Source organism: Megascapheus bottae, chromosome 13 (assembly GCF_031878675.1).
Source record: "Megascapheus bottae isolate mThoBot1 chromosome 13, mThoBot2.hap1, whole genome shotgun sequence".
NCBI lineage: Eukaryota > Metazoa > Chordata > Mammalia > Rodentia > Geomyidae > Megascapheus > Megascapheus bottae.
The window spans coordinates 54490001-54516892 of NC_143521.1; the positions used below are offsets into that span (position 1 = coordinate 54490001).

General features: G+C 42.5%; 1 protein-coding gene across 1 annotated transcript in view; it reads left to right on the forward strand.

Annotated features, from left to right (window-relative positions):
• The first annotated feature begins 2579 nt into the window (after positions 1-2579).
• The window catches only part of Bod1l1 (biorientation of chromosomes in cell division 1 like 1), a 48882-nt gene continuing 24569 nt past the window's right edge, over positions 2580-26892 (forward strand). Inside the window, exons 1-10 of the mRNA XM_090343820.1 lie at positions 2580-2922; positions 8400-8524; positions 12331-12521; positions 13105-13719; positions 14375-14524; positions 16905-17071; positions 18194-18305; positions 18879-19017; positions 19363-19435; positions 20366-26390. Of these exons, the coding sequence (XP_090199946.1) occupies positions 2692-2922; positions 8400-8524; positions 12331-12521; positions 13105-13719; positions 14375-14524; positions 16905-17071; positions 18194-18305; positions 18879-19017; positions 19363-19435; positions 20366-26390 (7828 nt within the window). The 5' untranslated portion in view covers positions 2580-2691. The remainder of the gene's footprint in view (positions 2923-8399; positions 8525-12330; positions 12522-13104; positions 13720-14374; positions 14525-16904; positions 17072-18193; positions 18306-18878; positions 19018-19362; positions 19436-20365; positions 26391-26892) is intronic.

A 26892-nucleotide genomic window follows, 5' to 3' on the forward strand; every position in this document is an offset into this window, starting at 1 on the left:
ACAAAGAAATGGATGAGTGGAGAGGGGAAGTTGAGAATTCAAGGTAAAGCCTACATAATAGCAAAAAGAGAAGAAGTGGGTTGGGCTAGATGGATGAGAATGTTGAAAGAGGTGATAGTATTCAAGATGCACTGTGTTTATAACCTGCTTTGTTCAATGGTGACTCCTTTGTACAGCTACTTAAATAATAAAAATAGAATGCATCATAGTTTCTTCTCATTCTAAAAGCTGTTCAGGCAGTATTGTGAGCTTTACCTGTGCCATCATTGAAAACAGGAAGTTTCAAAGACTATGACGTTGACCAAGGGTCATTTAGGAAATGATATTAACTTTATGAACGTTCTAGTCAGAAATGAAGATTCCAGAGTAGAGATGTCCTGGGGATTCAAGGAAAAGGAAACAAGCAACTCTGCCTAGTAATCAAGTAAGCTGTTCCAGGATTAAGAGATCACCAGTTTCACTGGGTTCAGCCTCAGAAACACAGCTTGATGTGTTGGGGCTCAGTAGAAGACATATTAGACAATAAAAAAAAATGAGGCAATTCCAGGGACCAGACTTTATGAACAATAGGAAAGTATATCATGTTCAGTAAAAAAAAAAAAGTGACCCTCTTAGGATATCCTGAATTTACAACATACAGGTGAGTAAAGATGTGATAATACATTTGTTGTGTGTGAACACTTCTTCCATGCCCTACTGTCAAAACATAAAATTTTGCATTCAATTGGAATGAAATTTTTTTAAAAAAGAGGTCACTGACAAAGACATGTTGACTAAACAGGTTTTTTTTGTAACAGTTTAGTGTGTTCATTCTTTTTCCTTCAAGTATTTGCAACATGCATATCCAGGATCTGCTTCGCTGGGGGGGGGTCGGGGGGAATAAAAGCACTTCTGAGTAGCAAGGCATTGACCTAGATTCTTCTCAATGTAACCAAAATTGTTTTCCAGGCTTTGAAATTGTCCTAGTTATATTGTATCCAGTACGATCCCAACCAGTGCAACCTGACCCCTTGGATCCAAATAGGCTTCTTTGAGATTTACTGTGCACTACTTAGTAAACCAGATTTTTAGAAAACCACTTGTGAATCGTCAACTAAATTATAACCCATTCTTGCCTTTGTATTGGAAGACATTTAGTATTTCCTACATGCTTTTCTAATATTACCTCAATAAGTCAGATGGTTTTCAGTTCTTTGGTGTCTATACCAATTGGAGGGACTGAGTTGTCAGCTCATAAATGATCAAACACAATTATTTCGAGATTGGGAACTGAACGGCCTTGCTACAACAAAAGTCTTTGATTTGTGGATATAATATTTATTAACAAAATTCTCACTGATAGTTCAATCTGTTAGAAGTAGCAATCAAATTGATGCTCAGTCCAAGTATTAAGACAGTCATCCACTGATACATGCGTTTTAAAGAAACAATAATTGTGTCATTAAGATGTATTTTCCAATGCAATGCATTCTATTCATTAACTTTTTTTTTTTCCGGTTTCTCTCCTGTCTCCGTCTGTGTCTGTTTCTCTGTGTGTCTCTGTGTCTGTCTGTCTGTCTGTCTGTCTCTGTCACACACACACACACACACACACACACACACACACACACACACACCCACCCAGTGCTGGTGTTTGAACTCAGGGTTGGGAACCCTGCCTCCAGCCCTATTTGCAATGTTTTATGTTTCCTTAATGAAGGGCCAGTAATAACTTGAAAGCTAACTCACTCAAAACCAGGCCATTCGCAGGCTAGGAAACCTCACACACATGTAATCTTCAGGGTCCTGGCTTGAAATGGGGGATGACAGTAGGATTTAAATCTCAAGTCCTTTCTCCCCAGTTCCTGGGTGGAGAAAAATGGCCTCTTGAGCCTGTGGTGCTCAAGGCTAGCGGTCCACTTGAGCCGCACAGCTCCACTCCCGGCTTCTTGCTGCTTTTGGAGGTGGGTCTCGCGGTCTTCCCCCGCGCGGGCTGGCTTCGAACCCGCGATCCTCCGGGTCCCTCATGAGCCGACGCGCCGTGACTTCCATCTACCGCCAGAGTCTCATCACCACCGCCAGGAAGCGAGGCGTGGGGATTGGGGAGGAGGTGCGCGTCCCGCCCCCCACGAGAGGGACCCGGGGTGCCCAGGGCGGGGCCGCCGACGGCGCCCGCCCGGGCCCACAGCTTCGTCCGAGACTCAGGACGGCGGCTCCCACCACAGGCCGCACTGTCCGCGTCGGGCCTGGGGAGCCCAGCCAGCGCCTCGCTACCGCCCTCCGACCCGGCGGACCCCCCCCCCAGACCGTCCCCGGCCCCGCGCCCCCAGGAGCCCTCCAAGTTCCCCCACCGCGCGCCCCCGCCTCCAACGCCGCCGGTCCCAGCAGTGGCTCGGCTCGCGGCCGCCGCCACCACCACAGCCACTTCCGGCACGGCCCAGTCTCGCGAGAGCGTCCGCCCCTGGCCGGCAGCCGGGATTGGCCCCTCGCGGCTGCCGTCACGGGGTGGGGGGGGCCGCTCGGGTGCCACCGTCGCCGCCTTTTCCTTCCCTGCGTTCCCTTTCACTTCCGGGTAGGTGTGGGGAGGCGGGGGAGGGGGGCGTCCCCCGCTGACTCCGTGACAACATCCCGTCGCCTCCTTGCGCCACCGGCGGGATCTCCGAGGGCTGCCCCGCTCCGCTCCGTTCCGCGCGCTCCGCGCCCCGGGCCGCCATGGCCTCCAACCCGCAGGCGCAGCCGCCACCGCCGGCACCGCCGCCTCCTCCGCCTCAACCGCAACCGCCTCCGCCGCCGCCGGGCCCGGGAACGGGTCCCGGGACGGGTGGGACGAGCGGCGCGGGCGCCGGGGATCCGCAGCTCGTGGCCATGATCGTGAACCACCTCAAGAGCCAGGGGCTGTTCGACCAGTTCCGCAGGGATTGCCTGGCCGACGTGGACACCAAGGTGCGGGGGTCGGGGATGCGGAGGGGGCGGGGGGGCGGCCTCGACTTCCCCGGGGCCCCGACGACACCGGCCGGGCCCCCCCGCCGCCCGCGCCGAGCTCGGCCCGGCCCGGCGCGCTCATTCATTTCCCCCCATCCCCGACCTTGGCGTCCGTTTAACCGACCCGGCCCGCGGCGCCCGACTGTCATTGTTCTTCCGGGAGACGGGTTCCAGGACCCAGTTGCCCGGCTCCTCGTTACCGCCGTTTACTTTGTATCGACTTGGCTGGTTTGGATTGTTTTGTTGTTGTTGTTGCTTTTTAAAGTCCTCTGAGTTGAAGTTGTGGGTTTTGGTGTTTTGTTTTGTTTTTTTCTTTCTTTCTTTCGGAGGGCGCATTCCTGGGGGGGGGGGGCATTGAATCAAGTCGTTTTTTCAAGTGTGCTTGGGGACCGTAGCCTTGCGATCGGGAGGTAACGGTGGCGCCGCGAGCAGGCAGCGAAAAAGAGAGAGAGAGAGGCAGATTCGGCGATCGCGGGGTTTTGCTTTACACCCGTGGACTTGAAGTAGCCCAAGCCCAGACCTTTTATTTCCTCCTAGGGTGAGAAGATGATGGAAGGAGATGGTTCGGAAACAGCCTTTCGGAGAGAGGGGAGGTGACAGCAAATAACTGTGTCTGGAAAGGAGAGTGACGGGGAGAAGGGAAAGGTTAGCCAAAAATAGGTAAATAAGTTTCCATCCCCACCCCGCAAAGAGTGACGGGGTCGAAAGGTTGGAGGGGCTCCTTCTAGGTGGAGCCCGTTAAATGTTGTGTGGGTCAAGAATGAAGGAACAAAGGACACCGGGAAGGTTGGGGGGGGGGGGGAGACAGTGATGTCTGGAATCCTGGAAGCAGTGGAAATTGTTGAAAAGTTTTTGAGGTTTTTGGTTTGTGCGCTGTTTTCCCTTCTTCTGAGATTGTTCTGTCTGGGTTCACCCCCTTAGATTTGAGTTTTGATAGAATGAAGTCTCTCCCTCCCACCCCTCTCCCCCTCAACGGACTGGCTAGTCTGTCCTTGCACTTTTAAGGGGGAGGGAGTCCAAAATCTGCAGGAGGTGAACTGCAGCAGCGCATCATTTCCTCAGAGGACAACTGAAATCTGAGGTCACTGTCCTCCCGAGGATCCTGGTACCATGACCACAGTGTAAGAAGTGTAAAAAGTGCTTTCCCGGGATAGTGAGGTTTCACGCCACAGAGGACTAGATTTACTTGGAGACATTAGGCAAAATTTTCTCACTTTGTGTTAGAGAATAGCACTTTAGTTTTCTAAAGTAATGCTGCCTTTTAAAATTATTTTTGAGGAAATATATTACACAAAGCCCGATAAATTTACCCAGAAAACTCTGGTTAAGGGCCCGGAGTTTGACCTAGTGGGTATAGTGTTTGCCTAGCATGCACTAAGACCCGGGTTCAATTCCTTGGTACCACATGCATAGAAAAAGCTGGAAGTGGTGCTATTGCTCAAGTGTAGAGCTCTAGCCTTGAGAAAGACCAAGGATAGTGCTCAGGCCCTGAGTTCAAGCCCCAAGACTGGCAAAACAAAACAAAGCTGGTTAATTGTATCTAACAAGTAGAGATTGCACTTGGTCATTCTCGAAAACCTGAAAAGCTGCACGATATCATTGTGTATTCGACTTGAATTTTTAATATTCTGGTTGGAAGAGGGCTACAAATACTAAGTCTCTACTTTTTATTCATTCCCATCTCCATTAGATAGTTCGTGTCTGCAAAATCCCAAAGCCAAAATACCAGAGCCTCTGAAGCCAGATTATTAAAATTTTCAGGGGGTGGGAGGGGAGTGAAGGAGAGAAGCCATTTGTATCTTAGATTCTTGCACAGTCTACTGAAAGTCTTTGGTCCTTCTCTCAAGAAAAATGCACATGTACTCCCAAAAATACTACTCAAATAGTTCAAAACACTCTCCTGTAGGCAATTTCACCCTAATAGGTAGGGAGTTCAGGGAACACTTGTCTTTTAAGTCACCCTCCCAGATATGATTGTCCACTGGCTTCCACAAACAACTTTCTCTTTCTGTCCTCTGTTCTCCCTTAGCTAGTCATTGTGTTGATTTTAATATATTAATTTAAGCTATTATTTAGTTGTGGCAGGTGGGATGCTTGTCCTCAGGCTTGAAGTCAGAGTCTGGAAGCTATCCCTGATCTTTTTGTGTTCAAGACTAACACTATCACTTGAGCAGTTGATGATAAATTGAAGATGAGAGTCTCACAGAGTTTCGTTCTTGGGCTCACCTCAGCATCCCCTCTCCAAACAAAAAAAACAATTAAATATTTTAAATTAATCTCAACTTTCCAAGTAGATAGGATAATAGGCATAAGGCACTGATGCCCAGCTTTGATTTTTATTTCATATCCCCTTCTGTCATTGGAATAAAAAGAGTAAGCTTGAAAATCTCAAAAAGCAAACTGAATACTTGTAGTCTTACCTGTGGCCTACAAGGTTGTAGCAGTAACTGAATTATATAAGTTGTACATATTTTTCAGACTCTAGACATTTGATTCATGCAACATGCTCTCCTAGAGCAAATCTGTCCATCTGAATGTGTGTAAACCAAAATGAGAAATACCAAGGTCAACTTCCCCAGATGGTGATAAAACTCCCATCTCCTGCCCTCCACCCTGAGGTCATCAAAGATGGTGATTGGTTTATAGCACATCAAGTCAGTTGTCATCAAAGATAGATGCAGCCACTGAAGGCCTCTCCCCTTATGTACTACCAGTTCTCAGATTTCTGAAGCCTAATGGGATTTTTTATTGTTATTGTTGTTGTTTTGATACTTTTTCAGTTATAAAAGGCTCCTGGTCAATTTATTCATCGAGCAACTCAGCAACTCCTATGTTTTAGGCACCAGTGACACAGCTGTGAACCAAAACTCCTGTTTCTGTTATGGCACTTAAGTCCTCACTGAGAAAAATAGCTACTAAATACCATATGGTGGGTTTATGGGGGGAAAGCAAGACAAGAGTGAAGAGACTTTCTGTTTTGAGTAAGTTCTGATGGAAAGGCTTAAGTACAATGATATTTGAGCTATCTCTAACAGAACTGACCATGTGGCTGCATTCCAAGTAACAAAACTTGAGAGTGCAGAAGACCTGAAGTAGAACCCACTGAGAGCTGGGCGTGCTTTTTTCCTTTCCTTTCCTTTCCTTCGTAGATTTAGCAAGCTTTGGATGCTAAACTACTGTTGGTTTGCTTTTTAGTGTGTGAACTGAGAGGCCATAGGTTTTCCGTGGAAAATCCATCTGACTTGTATTTTAGATGGCTTGGCCATGGGTAATTATTCATAATGTTCTCTTTTATGCTTATTCTTTATCTACTTTGTTCATTTTTTTTCCCAGTCCTGGGCCTTGAACTCAGGGCTTGGGCACTGTCCTTGGGTTTTCTCCAGGCTAGAGCTCTACCACTTGAGCCACAGCACCATTTCTGGCTTCTTTGTTTAATGTATGTGGTACTGAGGAATCAAACCCTGGTCTTCGTGCATGCTAGGCAAGCACTCTGCCACTAGGCTAAACTCCCAGCCATTCTTTATCTAATTTGGATACAAATTTTAGTTACCCTGATTTTGGAAAAGTGAACTCTACACTATTGGAACACAGAATTGAGGCAGGCAAGGACCCAGAGGGAGACAGTTACTGTAATCTAGACAAGAGGTGGGATGCCTTGGACAGGTTGGTAGTAGAAAATGTAGGAAGCAGCCAGGTTCTGGATTATTCTGACACTAGTGGAGAGAGAATTTGCCTATATAAGGAGAACTTGAACTCAAGAAAAATTACCTCTTAGGTAATTTAAATTTGAACATCTTATGGGGATACTAGAATGATTAAATGCATTGTCATATTTAAGTCTACTCAATCTTGGTTACATTTGGAAATACGTGAATGAAAACCTGTTTTTTGCTTTCACTGGAGGGCAAGAATTTGTTTTAGTTCACATTAATCTTGAATAAATGAGAGGAGCAGGAGAAAAAACTATGCAACCTTCCTTTAGAGTAGTAACTGGACATGAGCAAAAGCCTGAATTGGATACATTTATCTCATTTCATAGGAATAAAACCCCTATCACCCTGTGTTGGAGACCATTGCCTAGTCTTCTCGGAACAGTGTTTCAATTATCTGTCAGGCAGTGTGATATTCTGTGTGAGAACCAGGCATACTCTTCGCCTTCTCCAGAATCCAAAGCAGAGCTCTTGCTGCTGGAGCATGGTGTGTGTGGAAGACGGTAGGGACTCAGAGGAAGGGCCATGTAACTGACGTCGGTGACTTCACAGGTTAGGGTCAGTTCTCAAAGGGAGAAGAAGTGTGCCAGATGGACAAGCAGAAAGGGTGATGGGTGCTTACCTATTACTACATTGTCAACTCTGAAAGAGAAATGTGGTGGATGGGAAAATACGGGAAAGGTGAAGAAGTGAGGAAGTAATGTACAGGTTCTGAGTGCCTTTCTATGTGAGTGATCACACATTCCTTCTAGGCAATGTTCTCTTAAATGAAATGGATGTTCTGTGTGTATTTTCTCACTGCCTCTATATCGTTATTGACATGGTGGAATGGGTAATTCTTGCTCTGGGGACTGTCCTCTGCTCTGTGCACTAGAGAATGTTCCCTGTCTTCCGCTCGTAGACACCAGTACTACTTCCCTCTGTTGTGATTCCTGGAAATATTTCTCACACTGCCAAATGCCACCTTGAGAGCAATGGGGATTGAAATCGTTCCTGAACAAGACCCACTGCCTAGCCGGGTGTGGTGGCTCGTACCTGTAATCCTAGGAGGCTGAGATCTCAGGATCATGGTTCAGAGCCAGTCTGGGCACTAAAGAACCATGAGAGTCTTATCTCCAATTAATCCCTAGAAAACGGGAAGTGGTAGCTCCAGGGGTAGGATAGTAACCTGGAGCTGAAGACTCAGGGACAGCACCCAGGCCCAGAGTTCAAGCCCCATAACCCACCAAAAAAAAAAAAAAAAAAGGCTTTCAACCCAATCGATGTTTCCAACCTCATTTCTTTTTGTATTCTACCAGTGTAGACTACCAATGTATGGGTTCTGAAAATATTTCTCATCCACATTCTTTTCCTGTGTGAATTGTATCATCCCAGATACATTGTACAGCTTTGAAACTGAATTATCCAGCTGTAATACCACCTTTTCAGTCCAGATATTTTCTCCACTTCTCTCCCTTTCTTCATTTCCAGTTATCTAACAGTATTTCTTTGTTTCATTTTTAGATCCTTTTTCTATAGAAGGTTTTTCTTTCTGCATTCTCTTGTCTTAGACAAAATTGCCAGTATTTGAATGAGTGTCGTCAGTTGGATTGTCATTTGCTGTAAAACTTCGTTGACACACTAATATAAGAGATTTTAAAATTGTTAAAGACAGTCACATTCCCAACACAGGTGCTGGTATTATATCACTGAGGATCTTTGGCATTTATGTTTGTTTTTCCTTTCTAGCCTGCCTATCAGAATCTAAGACAGCGTGTTGATAACTTTGTTGCAAACCACTTGGCTACTCATACCTGGAGTCCTCATCTCAACAAGAACCAGCTAAGAAATAATATTCGACAGCAAGTCCTCAAGTAAGTTAACAAGGATAAGAGTTTCAAAATGTCTTAGTTTGTGTGAAAGCAGAAATTTCAGAGAAATTTATTCACCTCCTGGTGTGGCAGGTACAATGTAACTAACCCATTTGATGCAGTATTTCAAACCCTGTAAAAATATTTGAAAGAAATAATGTACTAAAAAAAAAAAACCTGAGATATAATGAGCTTAATTGTTTTTATTTTACAAATAAAGATCATTGAAATTTAATTTCTCCCTTCTTCTGAGACCACATCCTTAAATACAGCTGCTCCCATTTGACTTTTGCATTTTGCTGGTCTCTAAGCCTTCTCTTTTGTGACATAGAGGGGAGGAAAGGTATGTTTAAATCTGAGTCATTTCATGTGAACATATGAAAAAGGAGTGAGAGCGGGAATGTTTAAAAATCCTGTAGAAAAAATGAGATTTATTCCAAAAAAAATTTTTGATTTACAGTCCTGTACTTGTTTTTTGGATATAACATATTTGCCAAGACAAAAAGATCTATCCCAGCCTCCACCCCCCAAACGGATATGTTATTTCAAGAATACCTATTCTTCCTGCTTTGACAAATATTTATATTTAAACACATTTTTGAGAATGAAATGTAGCTTTTAAACAGACAGTCCATTTTAGACCTGCCCTCTCTTAATTCCCTCTTGTCACATAGGAATCAAAAGCCAATGTAGTTTGATATTCCAAGCCACAGGAAGACCCAGAAGTAAAAATTCACACCTCAAAAGACCCATTTATCCCAATGTAATACTAGAATCCAGAAACCTGGGAGGTCGGCCTATGTCTCCTTATAAATAAAAGGAAAAGGAACTTTACAGTAGCTGTGTTGTCCACATTTTAAAGGATGTTTGCGGGACCTGTGAAAGAGCTTAGGTAAGATCAGGAGACATCATTAGAGGACTGCATAATAACACCTGTTAGAGAAAGGTAAACGCTTCCTCCAGAAGAAGAAACTAGAAGGTGTCTATTGGATGTCAGGCTTGGATAGTTACTCATTTCTACAAAGGCCTTCAGAAAAAATTACCCAGCTAGCATAGGAACGGGAGCTTTACTGACACTGTGCGTGTGTGTGCTCACACACACACACACACACACACACACAGGATCCTACTGAATACATAATGCTTTAATGCTTTGCCTAGCAAAGACCTTGTCTCAAAAATCCACAGCAAAGAGAAAACTTCCTTAAAGAAAGAGCTTATCTAGGTATTTGCAAAGTGATGATGTAGGACTAGGCCATGTAAATAAATATGTAATTTCTAACTATTTCATATACAATCGTACATATTCTGTTGATTCTATTAGGTGGCCATCTGCAGTTGCTGTCTCACACTGGTAATTTCAGATGGTTCTGCTAATCTCACTCAGTAAGAGAGAAATATATATTCTATTTAGACATTCATGTATAAAACAGAATCTGAAAATCCCAGTAGCTTTGAATAATGATCTGAAAAGAAGACAAGGAGGTAACTTTAATGAGTAAAATGTCAGTTGCCAGGATGTCAGCTTTGCCCTTGAACTGCAACTGCTCTTCTTGAACTTTGCCTTTATCTGTGACTGCTCTCCACTCTGGTGAAGTAGCAAGCCGTACTGCAAAGCAACAAGCCCAGTAAAAGCAGTATGGCTTTAGCTCTAGACTACATACCTTCCCTGCTCTGCCCTTGTTCCAGGGTTCAAGCTCAGTGCCTTTTGCCCTCCTGGATCTGACTTACTTGCCTAGCTGATGCTCTGTCCCTTGAGTCATGCCTCTAGCCAGATTTTTGCTGGTTAATTGGAGATAAGAGTTTCATGGGCTGGCTGGCTTCAAACCTTAATACACTGATCTAAGGCTCCTGAGTAGCTTGTAAAACAGGCATGAGCCACCACTACCCAGCTGGATTCTACTTTTGCATAATATCAGCATTGAATTCCCCATGTGAGGAAAACTAAAAATAGTAGTATTTTATTTATTGGTGAATAAAGGCAAGATAGAGAAGAAAATATAGTTATAAAGTACAAGGGTTTTTTATACATATATATATACATATATAATATGTATTTGAGTATGTATGTATATACATATATACACACATATATACTTTTGTACTTAAGCCTTAAATCAAACTGTTGGACAGTTTTTTGTTTGTTTGGGGTTTTTTTGTGGGTCATGGGGCTTGAACTCAACCTTAGCGATGTCCCTGAGCGCTTCAGCTCAAGGTTACCGCCCTACCTCTTGAGCCAAACCCCACTTCCCATTTTCTAGAGGTTAATTAGAGATAAGAGTCTCAGGTCCTTTTCTGCCCAGGCTGGCTTTGAACCTTGATCCTCAGATCTCAGCCTCTGAGTAGCTAGGATTGCAGACGTGAGCCGCTGTGCCCTGCCAATTTCTTTTATTATTATTTTCTATTATTATTACTTGCTACATTTTAAAGGCACTGTTTATACAATTGCTTCTATTTTTTCTTTTTTAATCTTAGAGCAGGTAACCTACTTTATGCCACATTGGCTCTCTCTTTTCCTATGGCCCACATAAATAGGATCACAAGACACTTCAGGAAATGAAAAATCGAATCCATCCTCCACTCTAGACAGAGCTGCAAGTGTAATTTGCTTTTGTCAGCTGTGTGGAAAGATTTCACACCCATTCTGTAGAAGGAGACTGAGTCCTTGAAGCTGGAAATGACTGCTTGTCCTTTTACTTTGGTCAGGCACCTTTGTATAACATATCATTCTTCTGCTTTCTTCATATAATATTACTTCAACCTGGAGAACCTTTCTACTTTTTCCTCAAAAATCAAGACTCAGCCTGAATACCTTGTCTTTTGTGGAATGTTCCCAAGTTACCATGGATAGATCTGGTAGTTTCTTAACTCCCTTTCTACAGTACATGCTATATACTTGTATCTAGTGTTTCATATTTTAGTTCTTCGCGTATACCTCCCAAACCAGAGCAGGGACCAAGTCTGTTGTGTAGCTGCCTGGTGGTGGTCTGGGTGGTGCCTGTGATGTAGAAGACACTCATAACATAGTTGTTAAATGAATAAGTCATCCACTTTTTATAGCAGAAAGATAATAAAAATAAAGCCAGAAGTCCTGAGTTGTGTTTTACTTTTCTACGGTTTTCTTTCTTTTTTAAAATTTTGATTATATTATACTTTGTATATGCTCTTCACTTTTCCTGCAGACCCTACTATAAAAGACATGTTTCTGTTTAGAGCTGGAGGTTTGGCTCAACTGGCAGAACTCCTCCCTAACCAGAAGAGTCCAAACCCCTGAGCTACTGCTGGGTTGGAGGAGTTATTTGAACAGGCCATGGATTTATTTTAAAGCCAGAACTCAGATCTGGTGATTTCCCCCTACTTACTATTGGCAAGGTGGCTCATTTTTCTGGTATATAGTACTGTTGCTTTCTCTTTTTTGTTTGGTTCTGTTGGGTTTGTTTTGTTTTGTTGTTTTGTTCATAGTTTTGGGTAAATTGAACCCAGGGCTTGCACATGCTAGGTGAACTCACTGCTCCTGAGCTACATCTAGGCTCAGGTCTGAAGGTATTCTTCTTGTCTTATTTTTGTAGTCTGTTTTTATTTCTTCACCAGTAACCTAATGGTGGGATGTTTACAAACATAGTATGCCAAAATACCACCATCACATGAAAGTTGCTTTCTGTTATCTACACTGTCTATATCCAGCTGAATGGATTGGAGCCATTTAAACAAGATTATATATGTAATCAATACATTTTTATTTTATTTTAAATCATTAATGTAATAATAAATTATTTCTTTACTTTTCTGTAAAATATCCTGTATTTCAGATCAGGAATGCTGGAATCTGGTATCGATCGAATAATTTCTCAGGTTGTAGATCCAAAAATCAACCACACATTCAGACCTCAGGTGGAGAAAGCTGTGCATGAGTTTCTGGCCACACTCAATCATAAAGAGGAAGCAGGTGGCAGTGCAGTCCCAGATGAGGAGAAACCAGACTCTTCTGTCACTTCACAAGGTGCATTACTTGTCTTCTTGAACCAAATATGAAGTCACATTTAATTCTTTAAATAGCATTTTCTATGTGGCTACTCTACTGAGACCGTATTTACCTTAAGTGTCACCCTCAACTGGTTTCGTTTGGGGGTTTTTGTTGTTGTCTTTTAGTATAGCTTAAAATAATAACCATGTTAGTGGTATGTGTGTGTTACAGTAGAAGAATAGCTAAGATAATTACAAAAGACATTAATAAAAGGGTTACAGTTAATTCACCAGATAGAACGTGCACTACTTCACACACATTGATACCCCTTCTCGTGTTTTTGTCTCCATTACCCTCCCCTCCTCCCACAAAAGACATTCTTCTCTGGGAACTAAACTATTCTCAGATTTTTCCAATGTCCTTCCAAAGACTCTGTGTGTGCTGGGCAGTAGAGAGGTCTGAGTGTGAATGGCAGTACTGACACTGGTAATCAATAAGCGCATAGATAATTTTACACACCTATGAGTTACAGAAAGATGAGAGTGGCAGGTAGCATTGACTTAGCAGAAGTGTTTAGCTTCTGTATAGATTTATTCAAAATCTGTTTTTTCCTCCTAAGGTGTCCCTGCTCCTGGACCCAGTGCTAATGTCGCCAATGATGCCATGTCAATCTTGGAAACCATAACGTCTCTTAACCAGGAAGCCAATGCTGCCCGGGCCTCCACAGAAATGTCTAATGCTAAGACTAGTGAGAGAGTATCAAAGAAGCTCTCCATGCAGCCAAGCACTGACCTTAGCAATGACAAAGAGAGAATTTCAGAGGACATGGCTGATCAAGAAAAGACAGTACCTGAATCTGGAGGAGAAACCATAGAAACTGCCCTCAAGTCTGAAGAACCCAGTGATCTTCCCTGTCAACTTGAAGAAGTGAAAAACCACACAAAAGAGAATAATGGCATGATTCTGCTAAATAAGGATGCTCAGCAGGAAAGCGGTGATCAGAAGAATAAGTCCACAGACAAAGCTGAAAAGAAACCAGACAGCAGTGAAAAGGGGGAAAGAAAGAAAGACAAGAAGGAAAAGTTGGAAAAGAAGTTTGATCACTCCAAAAGGAATGAAGATGCACAAAAAGTAAAAGATGAGAAGCAAGCAAAGGACAAAGAAGTAGAGAGTGCAAAACCTCTTTCAGAAAAGAGTACTAGTAAAGCTAAAACTGTTGAAGCGACAAAAGAAGGTACTTTAGAAGCTTTCAGTATTAACATAATGCAAAAAGTATCTAGAACAGAGGGAAAGTATCAGTTAAACACAAATAAACGGGGCACAGAGGGGTCACATGTAATGCCAACTCTGTAAGAAATATAACTAGAAAAGGAATGAATTCACATGTAGCCTGGGGCAGGGGAGGAATTAGAGAATACGTTAGACATGATGATGCGTGCAAATATAATCCAAGTTAGGAGAATTAGAGTCCAGGGCTGGCCCGGCCAAAAGCACAAGATTTCATCTGAAGACTTAATAAAGCAAGAAGGCTGAGAGCATGGCTCAAGCTGTGTAGGTACCTGGCAAGGAAAATGCTTGAATTAAAACCCCATAGGTCAAAGTGAAGCCTTCCCTCAAAAAAATGACAGTAACTGTTTAATGTCTTTTCTATAAAGATATGTCTATTCACAGAGAAAGTTAACAAAGGAAATACAGACTGTATATTCCAAGCAACTTAACTTGTATTCCTAATCTTTCCATTATTAGGTAGGAAATAGTTGCCGAAAATTTGGTTTTGTTTAATGGCTTAATTTCTTTGATGTATACTTAAAGCATAAAGTACAATTTAGGAACTGGGCTTTGAGTATATTCTTATAACAGGTGTTTTATTTTCTCTCGTTTTCTTGAAGATTGCTCTTTGATAGATTCTGATGTGGATGGACTTACAGACATTACAGTTAGTTCTGTTCATACCAGTGACCTTTCATCATTTGAAGAAGACACTGAGGAGGAAGTTGTAGTGTCTGATAGCATGGAAGAAGGAGAGATTGCATCTGATGGTAAAGCATTTTACTTAACAAGGCCTCCGTTGACCTGTGTGTATATATTCTAATGGATATTTCCTGAGGCACAGGGTAACAGTAGAAAAATCTTGAGACTCTATTTGAAAGATTTCTTCCTGAGTCCTAGCTCCAGTATTGTCTATATGAACAAACTTGGTGAGTTACTAACCCTCAGCAAGCCTTGGTTCTCTGTTTCCTGACTCTGTCCCCTGGGATTTATTACAAGATTGAGTCAAGGTAATGAATATGAAAAGAGATAGTTTTATGTCTGTGACATTTGGAGAAAATCACAATTTATAAAGTCACCCTCAAGTCTGGCATCAGTTGCAAATTCAGGACCCAAGAACTGCCTTAGATTCAGTTCCACTGGAAGTGCTCATAGAACCCACCAACAGCTGATATGCACTTGGGTGTGGTTTAATATAACTGAGAGACAGATAAAAATCAGGTAAGAGAGGATCCAAGAGTTTGGCCTAGTGGTAAAGTGCTTGCCTAGCATGCACAAAGACCCAGGTTCGATTCCTCAATAACACATACATAGAAAAAAGCCAGGAGTGGTGCTGAGCCTTAAGTGGTAGAGCACTAGCCTTGAGAAAGTCCAAGGACAGTGCTCAGGCCCTGAGCTCAAGCCCAGGACTGACGGGGGGAAAAAAATCAGGTGAGAGAATAAATAGGGCAAAATCCAGAAGGGTTCCCAGCAAGGAACTTCCATTTGTCCTCACTGAGGTGCTGCTATGGACAGCCTAATTATCTTGGCATCCATGTCTGGTAATACTGTCATCTAGAATATTGTCATCTAGAATTCCCTGGAGCCTTGATCACTGACTTCTTGGGACTGCAGAATTGAATTAGACTGCCTCTGTGTCTAATCTGGTCTCTGTCCCTCCTAGTTCAAGCTGATATTTTTAAGACCCAAAGCACTTACCCTAAATTACATGTTAAGCTTTTTTGTTTTAACTCAAGACCTTACTAGGGAGACAAAAATCCTTTAGTCAGGCACAGCATTTGTAAGGCTTAGAGATGACCTCCCAGAGGTCACGGGCAAAAGTTAGACTTCTCCAGTCAAGCTGAATTCAACTTGAGTATTATACACTTTTTTTTTTTTTGCCAGTCTTGGGCTTGGGCTCAGGGTTTGAGCACTGTCGTTGGACTTTCTCAAGGTTAGAGCTTTACCACTTGAGCCTCAGCACCACTTCCATCTTTTTTCTATGTATGTGGTACCGAGGAATCGAACCTGGGTCTTCATGCATGCTAGGCAAGCACTCTACCACTAGGCCCCACATTTTTTTTTTAACATCTAAGTCTGACAGAGTACTTTGTGTATCAGAGACTGGGGTAAAGGCCCTCTGTATAATAAATAAGACTACAGTCCTAGTGTAGAGTCACATGGCACTTGAGTGTCAGTGCAGAACTCTAACTTGAGTCTGTCTCTAACACCCTGTACCTATGTTGCTCCTTCCCATGGTTAAATTCTGTGACTTTAAAATTAAACTGAAGATTATCTGCCATTTTCTATCCATGAGCACCTTATAAATTTGCTGGTGGCTCTGGATGTAAGACGGAGAAATGTGGGACCTTCTAGCCCTACAGATGTTGTATTTCAGCCTCGCCTAAGGCACTTTCATTCTTTTGTTTGTATCCAGGAAAAAGTAAATTACGTATTCTGAAGAACAGCAGCAGTCCCTATTTGTTCTATCTGTCCTTTGAGGTTAGTTTATAGTGCCCATGTAGGCAGAATACTCCTTATCCTATGAGCATACTACTCTCTTTTAACTAATTATAATAAATTGGGGGTGGGGAGCAGCATGGAGGGCACTTTGGAGTGTTTTCTTGGATAGAGCTGGGGGGGTTTTGTATTAACATCTAAAAATAAACAAGGCGAAGAGTGGTAAGTGGTAGGACATGAAAACCGAGTTTATCTTTTTCCTTCCTTCTTTGTTAAATGGAAACAAACATCTTCCTAATGTAGAGTTCAGTGTATATAGGAAATACAAGTTCAACTAAATTTATTCAACATAATATATAATTATGTGGAGGACACATTAGTTAAAGAAGGCTCCCGAACGCTCCCTGCAGAAGCAAACCAGAAGTGGTATAATCAGTAAAGCTTTTAACCCATCATAAACTACCCGTTAACCTCTTAACTGTCCACTTCCCATTATAATCATACCCAAGTAAAGACAAAGGTCTAGCAGTAACCAGTCAAATTATTTTGTTTTTCTTTCAGCCCATAAGCACAAGCACCTTGTTCAAGCTCCTAAAACTGATAACGTTAATTTTTAAATGTCCCTATATACATTGATACTGCTTCTGCTGCTTGTACTGCCAAATGTACTGAAATAACAGAAGCACACTTCTTCTATTCACTGTTTTCCAGATGAAGAGAAGAACAAACCAAGTAAAACAAAAGCACAAACTAGTGACGCTAATGAAGGAAAAGCAAAAAGTGTGCGGCATGCTTATGTTCACAAACCATATCTTTATTCAAAGTACTATAGTGATTCTGATGACGAACTCACTGTAGAACAACGGCGACAGTCTATTGTAAGTCCAGTTTCATCTCTTATTGTTTTAGTCTACTACATTAGGTTGACCAGTTTACACATTCTATATGTAAGTAGGCATCCAGATTTGCCTTATCATCTAACCAGATAGAGTAGGAACGTGTGACAGGTATTTGTATTATTGCTACTGATAAAAGTCAGTGGTAACTATCTAAACATTTCACAGTATGAAAATGTTTGGATCCGTGTGGATCAAGTCATATAAAGATGTGTATTATGCAGCCATAAATGCATTGATAGGGAAATGCAGTCCACCTATTTCTTGGACTTGAAAAGGCTTTCGATAGAAACATTTTGAAAGAAAAATTTTATCCCATCATATCTAAGGCAGTCTTCAGTTTGTGAAACATGGAATATAAATGTAAGTTTTTCCTGGTTTACCATATGAGAGCAGGAAAAAAAGTCTAAAGCCTGGATTCCACCAAGTCAAAGCACTAGCCTGTTACTTGAATCTGTATTTCTATTTCTGTAGGGGCATTCGAAATTTGTGGAGACCTAACTATATACCCATGATGCTTCATATTTTTGTAGCTATCAGCCTGGGCGCTGTCCCTGAGCTCTTCAGCTCAAGGCTACTGCCCTACCCTTGAGCCGAACCCCACTTCCCATTTTGTAGAGGTTAATTGGAGATAAGAGTCTCAGGTTCTTTTGTGCCTGGACTGGCTATGAGCCTTGATCCTCAGATCCCAGCCTCCTGAGTAGCTAGAATTACAGGCCAGAACTACCACGGCCCACCTCCCCCTACCCCTGGCTTGGAATAATCCAATTTTTAACCACTATTTCTCAAAATTATAGCTTTAACAAATGACTTCCTTAAAATATAATACAAAACTTTTATGTTTGTCTCATTATTTTGACAACTTCTGAATTTAAACACATATATAAGTATGTGTACAAAGTGTGTATGTATTTTGTAAATCCCCATAATTTGCATGAAGAACAGACAAAAACTTTTGTGGCTCTACACATTAAGCCAGGAACTCACACATGCTGGAAAAGCACTCTACCATTGAACCTGTACCCCAGGCCTAAAAGTTCTTATTTTCTTTCAAAGTGTTTTTGCTATTGCCTAATAATCTGTCAGGGTATTTTGTGGGTTTAGGCTAAAGAAAAAGAAGAGAGGCTCTTAAGAAGGCAAATTAATAGAGAGAAACTTGAAGAAAAACGAAAACAGAAAGCAGAAAAGACAAAGTCTTCCAAAGCCAAGAATCAAGGTATAGCAGGTACTTTTATTATATTGAACTATAATAAAATTATTTTCAAGTTACTCTTATACTATTTATGACATATGCTTACCAATAAAATGATCTTTTCTCAAGTGTACAAGATTTTCTTTTTAATCTGTTATGCTTAGGTTTTTTTTCTTTTTATTGCTGTATCTTTTAAGCATTCTATCAAGTCACAAGTTATACCACTGATGAACTAAAAATTTATTTTCTAGTAATGATAGAATGAATTATCACTAGGCAATGATTGTTAACCTAAGTAATAGTGATATTATTGAATTAACCTATGCTTTATGCTAGTTTTGGAGGGCTTGTAGGTATATTTGTTTGCTTCCTTTTGTGGCACTGGACTAAACCTAGGACCTCATACATGGTAAGCATTTGCTTTACCATGGAGCTTCACCCCACATCCCTATTTGACCTCATTTCTCCGGTATATTACATAAAACACAATTAAATTAAATTTTAATACAATTGTAGCACAACTTAGAGCCATTAGTGCCATTTTGCATTTTTAAAATCTCTTCTGAAATACAATTTGTTAATTGCTTTATTTCCTAGGCAAAAGTAGCATGGACTTAGAAGAATCATCAGCAAAGAGTGTGGAACCTAAAACCCCTGGAATTAAAGAAGTCCTTAAAGAACGGAAAGTTTTAGAAAAAAAAGTAGCATTAAGCAAAAGAAGAAAAAAGGATTCACGGTACATGTTTTAACAGGCCGTATTCCAATAGTAATACTCCCTTGGCATGCTTTCAAAGGAGACACATTGAAAATAACAGTAGAAAGTCATACCCTGTATACTTATGTGTATTTTTTAAGATCTTAAGGTTTTGTTTTTATCATATGTATGTATTACATAAACACAATGACTATATATGTACATATTTCAAAATAGTATGTTTTAATTACTTTTGTAATTAGCACTTCTTCCCAGAAAATGTTTTCATGCATAAATACACAACTTCTTTTATTCTTTTCCGCCTTCTTAAGAAGTTCCTATATTGGTTTGAAAGTTCATATTTGACTTTTTCTTTCTCCTGCTTAGGAATGTTGAAGAGAATTCCAAAAAGAAACAACAAGCTGAAGAAGATTCCAAAGAGACTGTCAAAACAAGTGAGGTATGTCTTATTAAAACCCTATCTCAAACAGTCTTTGGTCAAATATTTAGTCCTTTGCAGTAAAATTTTGACCTCCGTGTTAAGGCTTACTCTCATTCTGTTATAGCCTGAAATTCTCATTTTGGTTAGTTGGGTTTGATGGTGGGGGGGGGGGCGGTCAGAATACTGGGGCTTATACTCAGGACCTAGGCACTGTCCCTGAGCTTTTTCACTCCAGGCTTGTGCTCTGTCATTTCAGCCACAGCTTCATTTCTGGCTTTTTGGTGGCTAATGGCCTAAGAGTCTCACAGATTTTTCCTGCCTGCACTAGTTTCAGTTTGTATTCCTCAAATTTCACTGTCCTGAGTAACTAGAATTATGAATGTGAGCCCCTAATGCCTACCTCATTTTATCTAGATAATTACTTCTGTTCTGTTCCTTCTCACACTATATTCAAAAGTATACTCAGTAAATACATTTTTTTCCATTTCCTTGGGCAAACTTGGCTTTCCCTAGGTTTGAATCCTTGCTTAAGTATCCATGTTTGTAATTCGGTAGCTAGAATACCTTAACATTTCCTGGAAAACCCAATAATTTAGTGATTATTTGTTATGGAACATATTAGATTTGAAGGAAGCTTCTGCATAGATAGACTTAAGGAGAAATCTCAAAAGAATCTCAACATGTGAATCTGCCTATAGTATAGTGAGAGAAATACTAAGCTCAGAGTAAGGTCACTATAGCACAGCTACTTGTACCCTGAGTATCAAAAAGTCCTACTGAGCTTCAGTTTCCCTGTGTGTAAAAGAGATTACACAAACTTCCCTCCAAGGAACAAGTGAACTCTTCCTAAGTGGCAGCCCTCAACATATGAACTGATTCCAGATATTCAATTAGAATCTAAAGATTGATTTTGATGTGTCTCATATTTTAACTTTTGCTTTTGTACAGCACTGTGAAAAGGAAAAGGGCTCTTCAAAGGAGCTGAAACATGCCCATGCAAAATGCGAACCCAGTAAACCTACCCGGAGACTTTCAGAATCTTTGCATTCAACTGACGAGAACAAAATTGACTCCAAAGTAGAAAGAGAACATAGAAGACGGACATCTACCCCTGTTGTAATGGAAGGGGCACCAGAAGAAACTGACCCCAGAGATGGGAAAAGGCAAGGGGAACGTTCAGAAAGTGGAACAGAAGAAACCCAGAAACAGAAAAGCTCACTTAAAAATGAAAAACATCTAAAGAAGGATGAGTCTGAAATCCCACACTTGAAAAATCTACCCAAGAAAGAGGTAAAATCTAAAGAGAAGGCTGAAAAAGAAAAAACCCCATCAGAAGAAAAACTGTCTGCAAAACACAAACATAAAGGTGACAATGTCCATAAAATGGGTGATGAGACTGAACCTCACTCTGAAAAAAGTTTAAAAGTAGAGGAAAATATTCAGAAACAAAACCAGCAAACTAAACTTTCTTCAGATGACAAAGCTGAAAGAAAAAGTAAACATAGAAATGAAAGGAAATTATCAGTATTAGGCAAAGATGGAAAACCAGTCTCTCAATATATTATAAAAACAGATGAGAATGTGCGTAAAGAAAATAAAAAAGAGAGGCACATGTCATCTGAAAAAACTAAGGCAGAGCACAAATCCAGGAGATCGAGTGATTCTAAACTGCAGAAAGATTCTTCCAGCTCCAAGCAACACGGTGCCACAGTACAGAGAAGAAGCGAAAGTTACTCAGAAGATAAGTGTGAGACAGACTCGACTAATTTAGAAAGTAGTTCAAAAGCAGAAGAAGTTGTCCACAAGGAGAGGCGAAGAACAAAGAGTTTACTGGATGAAAAACTTGTATTGAAGTCTAAATCAAAAAGTCAAGGTAAACAATTAAAAGTATTGGAAACAGAATTACAAGAAACTGTCACGAAACAATCACTCACTCCAAAACCAGATAGGGAGAAGAACACAGAAGAAACTGACTCAGAGAAACAACGCAAGTCTAAAGTTGAAGACAGGCCTTTCGAAGAAGCTGGTGTTGACCAGGTGGTAGAGAGTGCTGCTTTTGTGGCACATAGTACTCAGAAAGACTCCAGTCACAGAGCCAGGTTACCGTTGGCGAAGGAAAAATATAAAGGTGATAAAGATTCAGGCTCCTCCAGACTTGAGAGAAAGTTGTCAGATGGGCACAAAAGCAGAAACTTGAAACACAGTAATAAAGATGTGAAAAAGAAGGAAGAAAATAAACCAGATGACAAGGATGGTAAAGAAGTTGACAGCAACCATGAAAAGACCAAAGGGAATGGTTCTGCCATGGAAAAAAAAGTAAATAGAAGATTGAGCGAAAATCGAAGAGGAAGCTTATCACAAGAAACAACGAGAGAAGATAAATTATCAGGAAACACTATGGGCACTCCCAGTAGTTCCTCTCTTCTGAGACCAAAAAAGAGTGGTGAAACCACATCAATTCCTGAACAAGAACCAATGGAAACTGATTCTGAAGCAGCTGTTGAAAATGTACCTGAAGAACCCAAAACTCAAGATAGCAGCCATAATTGCCAGCAGCAAGATCTTGGGTCTGACCATACTCCAAAACCAAAAACTATCACGGTTCTCAAAGATGAATTAAGAACTTCTGCAGTAGATTCAAAAATAGCAACTGCAGCCTGTAGATCAGGGCGTGGGATGGGAATTTCTAGCAATCCTGAAAAGCGTGCTGACCATAACAGCACCTTAACCAAAAAATCACATACTCTCCATGCTACATCCAGACCAAGTCCTGGGGAGAAAGAGTTGACTCAGCAAGGTACTCATGAAGTGAATGTCGACTCAGAGACAAGTCTCAGAAGGTTGTCTAGTGCCCTGTCAGAAAGTGATAGAGTACAGAAGAATTTGAGAAACACAGCTAGTCCCACTGAAGAAAATACTGGTCAAGAAGACACTGACCTTGAACATTCCACAGACTTAAATCCCTCACCATCCTTAGGTTCAGTGACTATTTTGCCTCAGAGAGAATCTCCTGGTTCAGAACTGATTTCTCTTCTGGGCACAACTGTTTTAGAAGGTGGCATAGCCAATGCTTCTCTTAAGGATCCCTCTGATACTGCTAACCAAAGCTTGCCTGTTAAGAAATCAGAAGTGTCTAGGATAAGTTATAGCAAAGAAAGTGGTGATGATTCCACAGTAGATACATCAGGAAAATCAATCATGGCTAGCAAAAAGCACATTTCAGAAGATCACAAGGCCCCTTTGTTAGATAGTGAACAAGGGAAAGCAAATATTAGTCTTGCTTGCAAGTCAACAGATATGATGGTGAAAAATGAGAATGTTGGCAAAGAAGCTGCCTTTGTAGATGTGGCCAAGAACGAAACTGACTTAAATACAGAGCTCAGTTTAAAGCAGGCATCCATGGAAAATGACAAGAAGGACAGCATTGCTATTAATCCTTTGGCAGACATAAGTACAGAAAAAGATGCTGAATCAGGTGAACTTAAGCATAAAGATTTGATTGAAATGAAAGCACAACCAACCGATGTTCAGAAAAGGACTGAACGCAATAAGGTAAACACTAGTGCTGAAGGGAACACTGCTCCCTCAGTGTCTCAGCAAAGGAATGAGAAAACTCCAGAGGTGGCTATTGGATTTGGTACAGCAGAAGAGACTTCTATTGCTACTAGTACTGAAGGAAAGAACAAAGGCAACTCCTTAGACCCAGTAAAGGCTGGGGATGCCACCACCACTTCATTAAAGACAGGAAAGAGGGGAATGGCTTTGCCTTGCACCAGTATTGAGGCCGACGAAGGCTTCATCATAGGTACTCATCCCAGAAACAATCCCCTAGGGGCTGGAGTGGAAGCCAGTGAATGTACTGTTTTTGCTGCAGCTGAAGAAGGGGGGGGTGTTGTCACAGAAGGATTTGCAGAAAGCGAAACTTTTCTCACAAGCACCAAGGAGGGAGAGAGTAGAGAGTGTACTGTGGCTGAATCAGAAGACAGAATAGTAGGCCCTGTGTCTGCTGATTTAGTGAAAACCGAAATCAGTGTGAACAGTGCTGCGACGGAGGAAAAAGATGATGCTGTAACCAGTGCAGGTTCGGAAGAAAAGTGTGACGGTTCTTCAAGTAGAGACGTGGAAGTCATGGAAGGGACTGTTGTTTTCATCAGTGAAGTGGAAAGCGATGGAGCAGTTACAAGTGCTGGGACAGAAATCAGAGCAGGATCAGTGAACAGTGAAGACATCCTGGGGTTCCAGGGAAATAGGTCACGGATGGATCTCAAAAAAGAAACAGAGGGTACTGTGACATGTACAGGAGCAGAAGGCAGGAATGGTAACTTTGCTATCTGCCCAGTAACTGGGGCTGAGCCTCAAGAGGAGCAGTTGGTTACAGGTGCAGATGTGGTTCAGGTAGATAATAACACACCCCCTGGGACAAGCTCCACCCCCAATAGAGATGGTTCTGGAAATGACAGTATGGAAGGTGAAAGTGCAGTCACCAGCACAGGTATAACAGAAGAAGATGGGGAAGGGCCAGCGAGTTGCACTGGCTTGGAAGACAGCATCGAGGGCTATGCTATGTGTTCTGAGACAGAAGAAAACGGAGAGAGTGCGATGGGCAGCACAGTAGCCAAGGATAACACTGATGTGCCCTCAGTAGCCACCAGTCCTTGTGATGACGAGGACATTGTGACCAGTACAGGTGCAAAAGAAGAAGATGATGAAGGCGAAGGTGTCGTGACTAGCACTGGGAGAGGAAATGAGATTGGCCACGCTTCCACCTGCACAGGGATAGAAGAAGAAATTTACGAGAGTGCAGAAGGGGAAGACAGTCAGATTGGTCCTGCCGTAGAGCATGTGGACATTAAAGCCGGAGCGACTGTCATGCGTGCCAATGAAAGTAACATTGATAGCTTGAGTGGTGCAGAGAAGGAAATTAAGGACCTAGAGATCTGCTCCAGTGCCAAAGGGCTCGTGGAGAGCAGCGTGACCAGTGCAGCTGTAGGCAAGAGTGACTTGGCCCCAGTTCCAGAAGACCCCTTGACTAGTGCAGCTGCTGGTCCACCTAACAGGCTAGTGAGTGGGAATGAAAAGGGTGAAGATGGCACGATTACCACTGGCCTGGTAGGGGGCAGTTACGATGTTCTTGTGTCAGGGGCAGTCCCCAAGTGTGAGGTTGACCACACATCACTAAGTGAAAAAGAAGAGGAGGGTATCATCACCTCCGTAGAAAACGAAGAGTGTGATGGCCGCATGGCTGCCACAGCCAGTGATATTTCCAACCAAGATAGCTCAGCTGGGGATCAGAGTCAGGGCAAAGGCTTGATGATTTCTACTAGCACCACAAATGATTATGCCCCTCAGGCAGGCATGATTGTAGATACAGGACTTTCAAGTCCTCTAAGAACTGAAGAAAACATGGAAGGTGCCAGAGAAAAAATGGAAGAATTCGAGGGCCCAATGCCCAGTGCTGCTTCAGGGAATGAGAATCAACTCACTGCCAGCAGAAGGGAAGAAAAGGATGAATGTGCCATGATTTCCACGAGCATAGGAGAGGAGTTTGAAGTGCCCATTTCCAGCGCAGTAGACGTCAAATGTACTGAAAGTGCACAGCCAGCTGCAGCCGTGGAGGAGAGGGTGACAGGCCCAATCCTGATAAGCATGGAGGACTTTGAGGTGCCTATGCCGAGTGCTCCCACAGAAGTTGAACACCCTCTTGCCTCCACCAGCAAGGAAGAAAAGGACGAGTGTGCTCTCATTTCCACCAGCATAGCAGAAGAGTATGAGGCTTCAGTTTCAGGTGTAAGTGAAAACACACCATCCCTTACAGCAGACGGGAGTGCTGTCATCTCCACCAGCTCAGTGGAGGACTGTGAAGGAGCCGTGTCCAGTGCCCCTCAGAAAGAAGCCCATCCTTCAGTGACACCAGCCGAGGAGACAGGTGACACTGCCATGATTTCCACAAGCACCTCTGAAGGACGCGAAGCCATCATGGTGGGTGTTGTCCCTGTGGGTGAAGCCCAGGCCTCCAGTGAGAGAGTTGAAGACTCAAATGATGTGGCCATCATCTCCACTAGCACAGCAGAGTGTGTGCTATTGGGCACTGGCCTGGGCAGTCAGAAAGAGAACCAGCCAGCTGCCCACACCTCAGAAGGAAATGACCTAGCCACCATCAAAGTAAACAAGGGCGAGATACCCAGACCTGGCCTCGTGACTGAGAGTGACTGTCAGTGCCCTCGACCACCCACAGGAGGCAAAGACACAGACCCTGTGCTGGCAGTGAGCACTGAAGAGGGGCACAGAAGGCAGTCACTGTATGAACCCTCTGTGGGGCAAAGCCAGTCGAGTACTTTTTGTGCAAAAGAGAAAGACAGACATGGCAAGGACTGCCCTGGCCAAGACCGATTTGCAGCAAGAGGACAAAACAATAGTGCTATGCACCTTGTAAATCCAGAAGAGAGTTCCATTCACAGTGAGGCCAAAAGCCCAGAGACAGAGATGGCAGGAGACAATAATTCCATTGGACGTTCAGCAGAAAGGGAGAAGAGCGCTGACTCATCTGTCCATCCAAGAGGGCCAGAGCAGACCTCAGCAGAAGATCTCTCTCTCAGTAGTCAGCATTTGGCTGCAATAAATACTGGTGCTAAAAAAGCTGACCACATACCACTCACCAAAGACCCTGCAACAGCATACCCTGAGCAGCAGGCAGCTGGGGACAGCTTGGAAAGCACTACCAGCAAGGGTAGTGTACACCAAGAGTCAAAACTTGCTCCTTCAAACACAGTTGTCCTCCCAGCTGGCTGCCATACAGCTTTGACAGCTCCAAAATTTGAAAAGGACTTAACTCTAAAGAGTGATCACAATGACAGCGTGACTGCTGAAGCATCTGCTGAGAAAACAGAACACCATACTGGCACAAGGAAGTTACGCCCCAGAGAAGGAAACCTCGAGGTCATTGTTTCTGTTGGAGAAAATGTGTGTGACATAGGTGAGACTAATTGTATGGCTGCACTCTACAATGGTATTTCACTTAGGGCAGTTTTCTAAAAGATGGGCCTAGTTTCAGAATGATAGACTATTTTTTTCTTGCATGATCTTGAAAAATAGTTCTTCCAAATTGAAGCTTGAACTTGTCTTTTAAAAAATTATATTTAGGGGCCAGGAGTCTGGCCTAGTGGTAGAGAGCTTGCCTAGCATGCACGAAGACCCAGGTTTAATTCCTTGGTACCACATGCATAGAAAAAAGCTGGAAGTGGTGCTGAGGCTCAAGTGGTAGAGCTCTAACCTTAAGAAAGTCCAAGGACAGTGCTCAGGCCCTGAGCCTCAAGCCCAAGACTGGCCAAAAAAAAAAATTATATTTTAAAATTTTGGCCTAGTGAGAGTTGCCCAGCATGCACAAAGACCCAGGTTCGATTCCTCGGCATCACATATGTAGGGGGAAAAAGCTAGAAGTGGTGGTGTGGCTCAAGTGGAAGAGTTCTAGCCTTGAG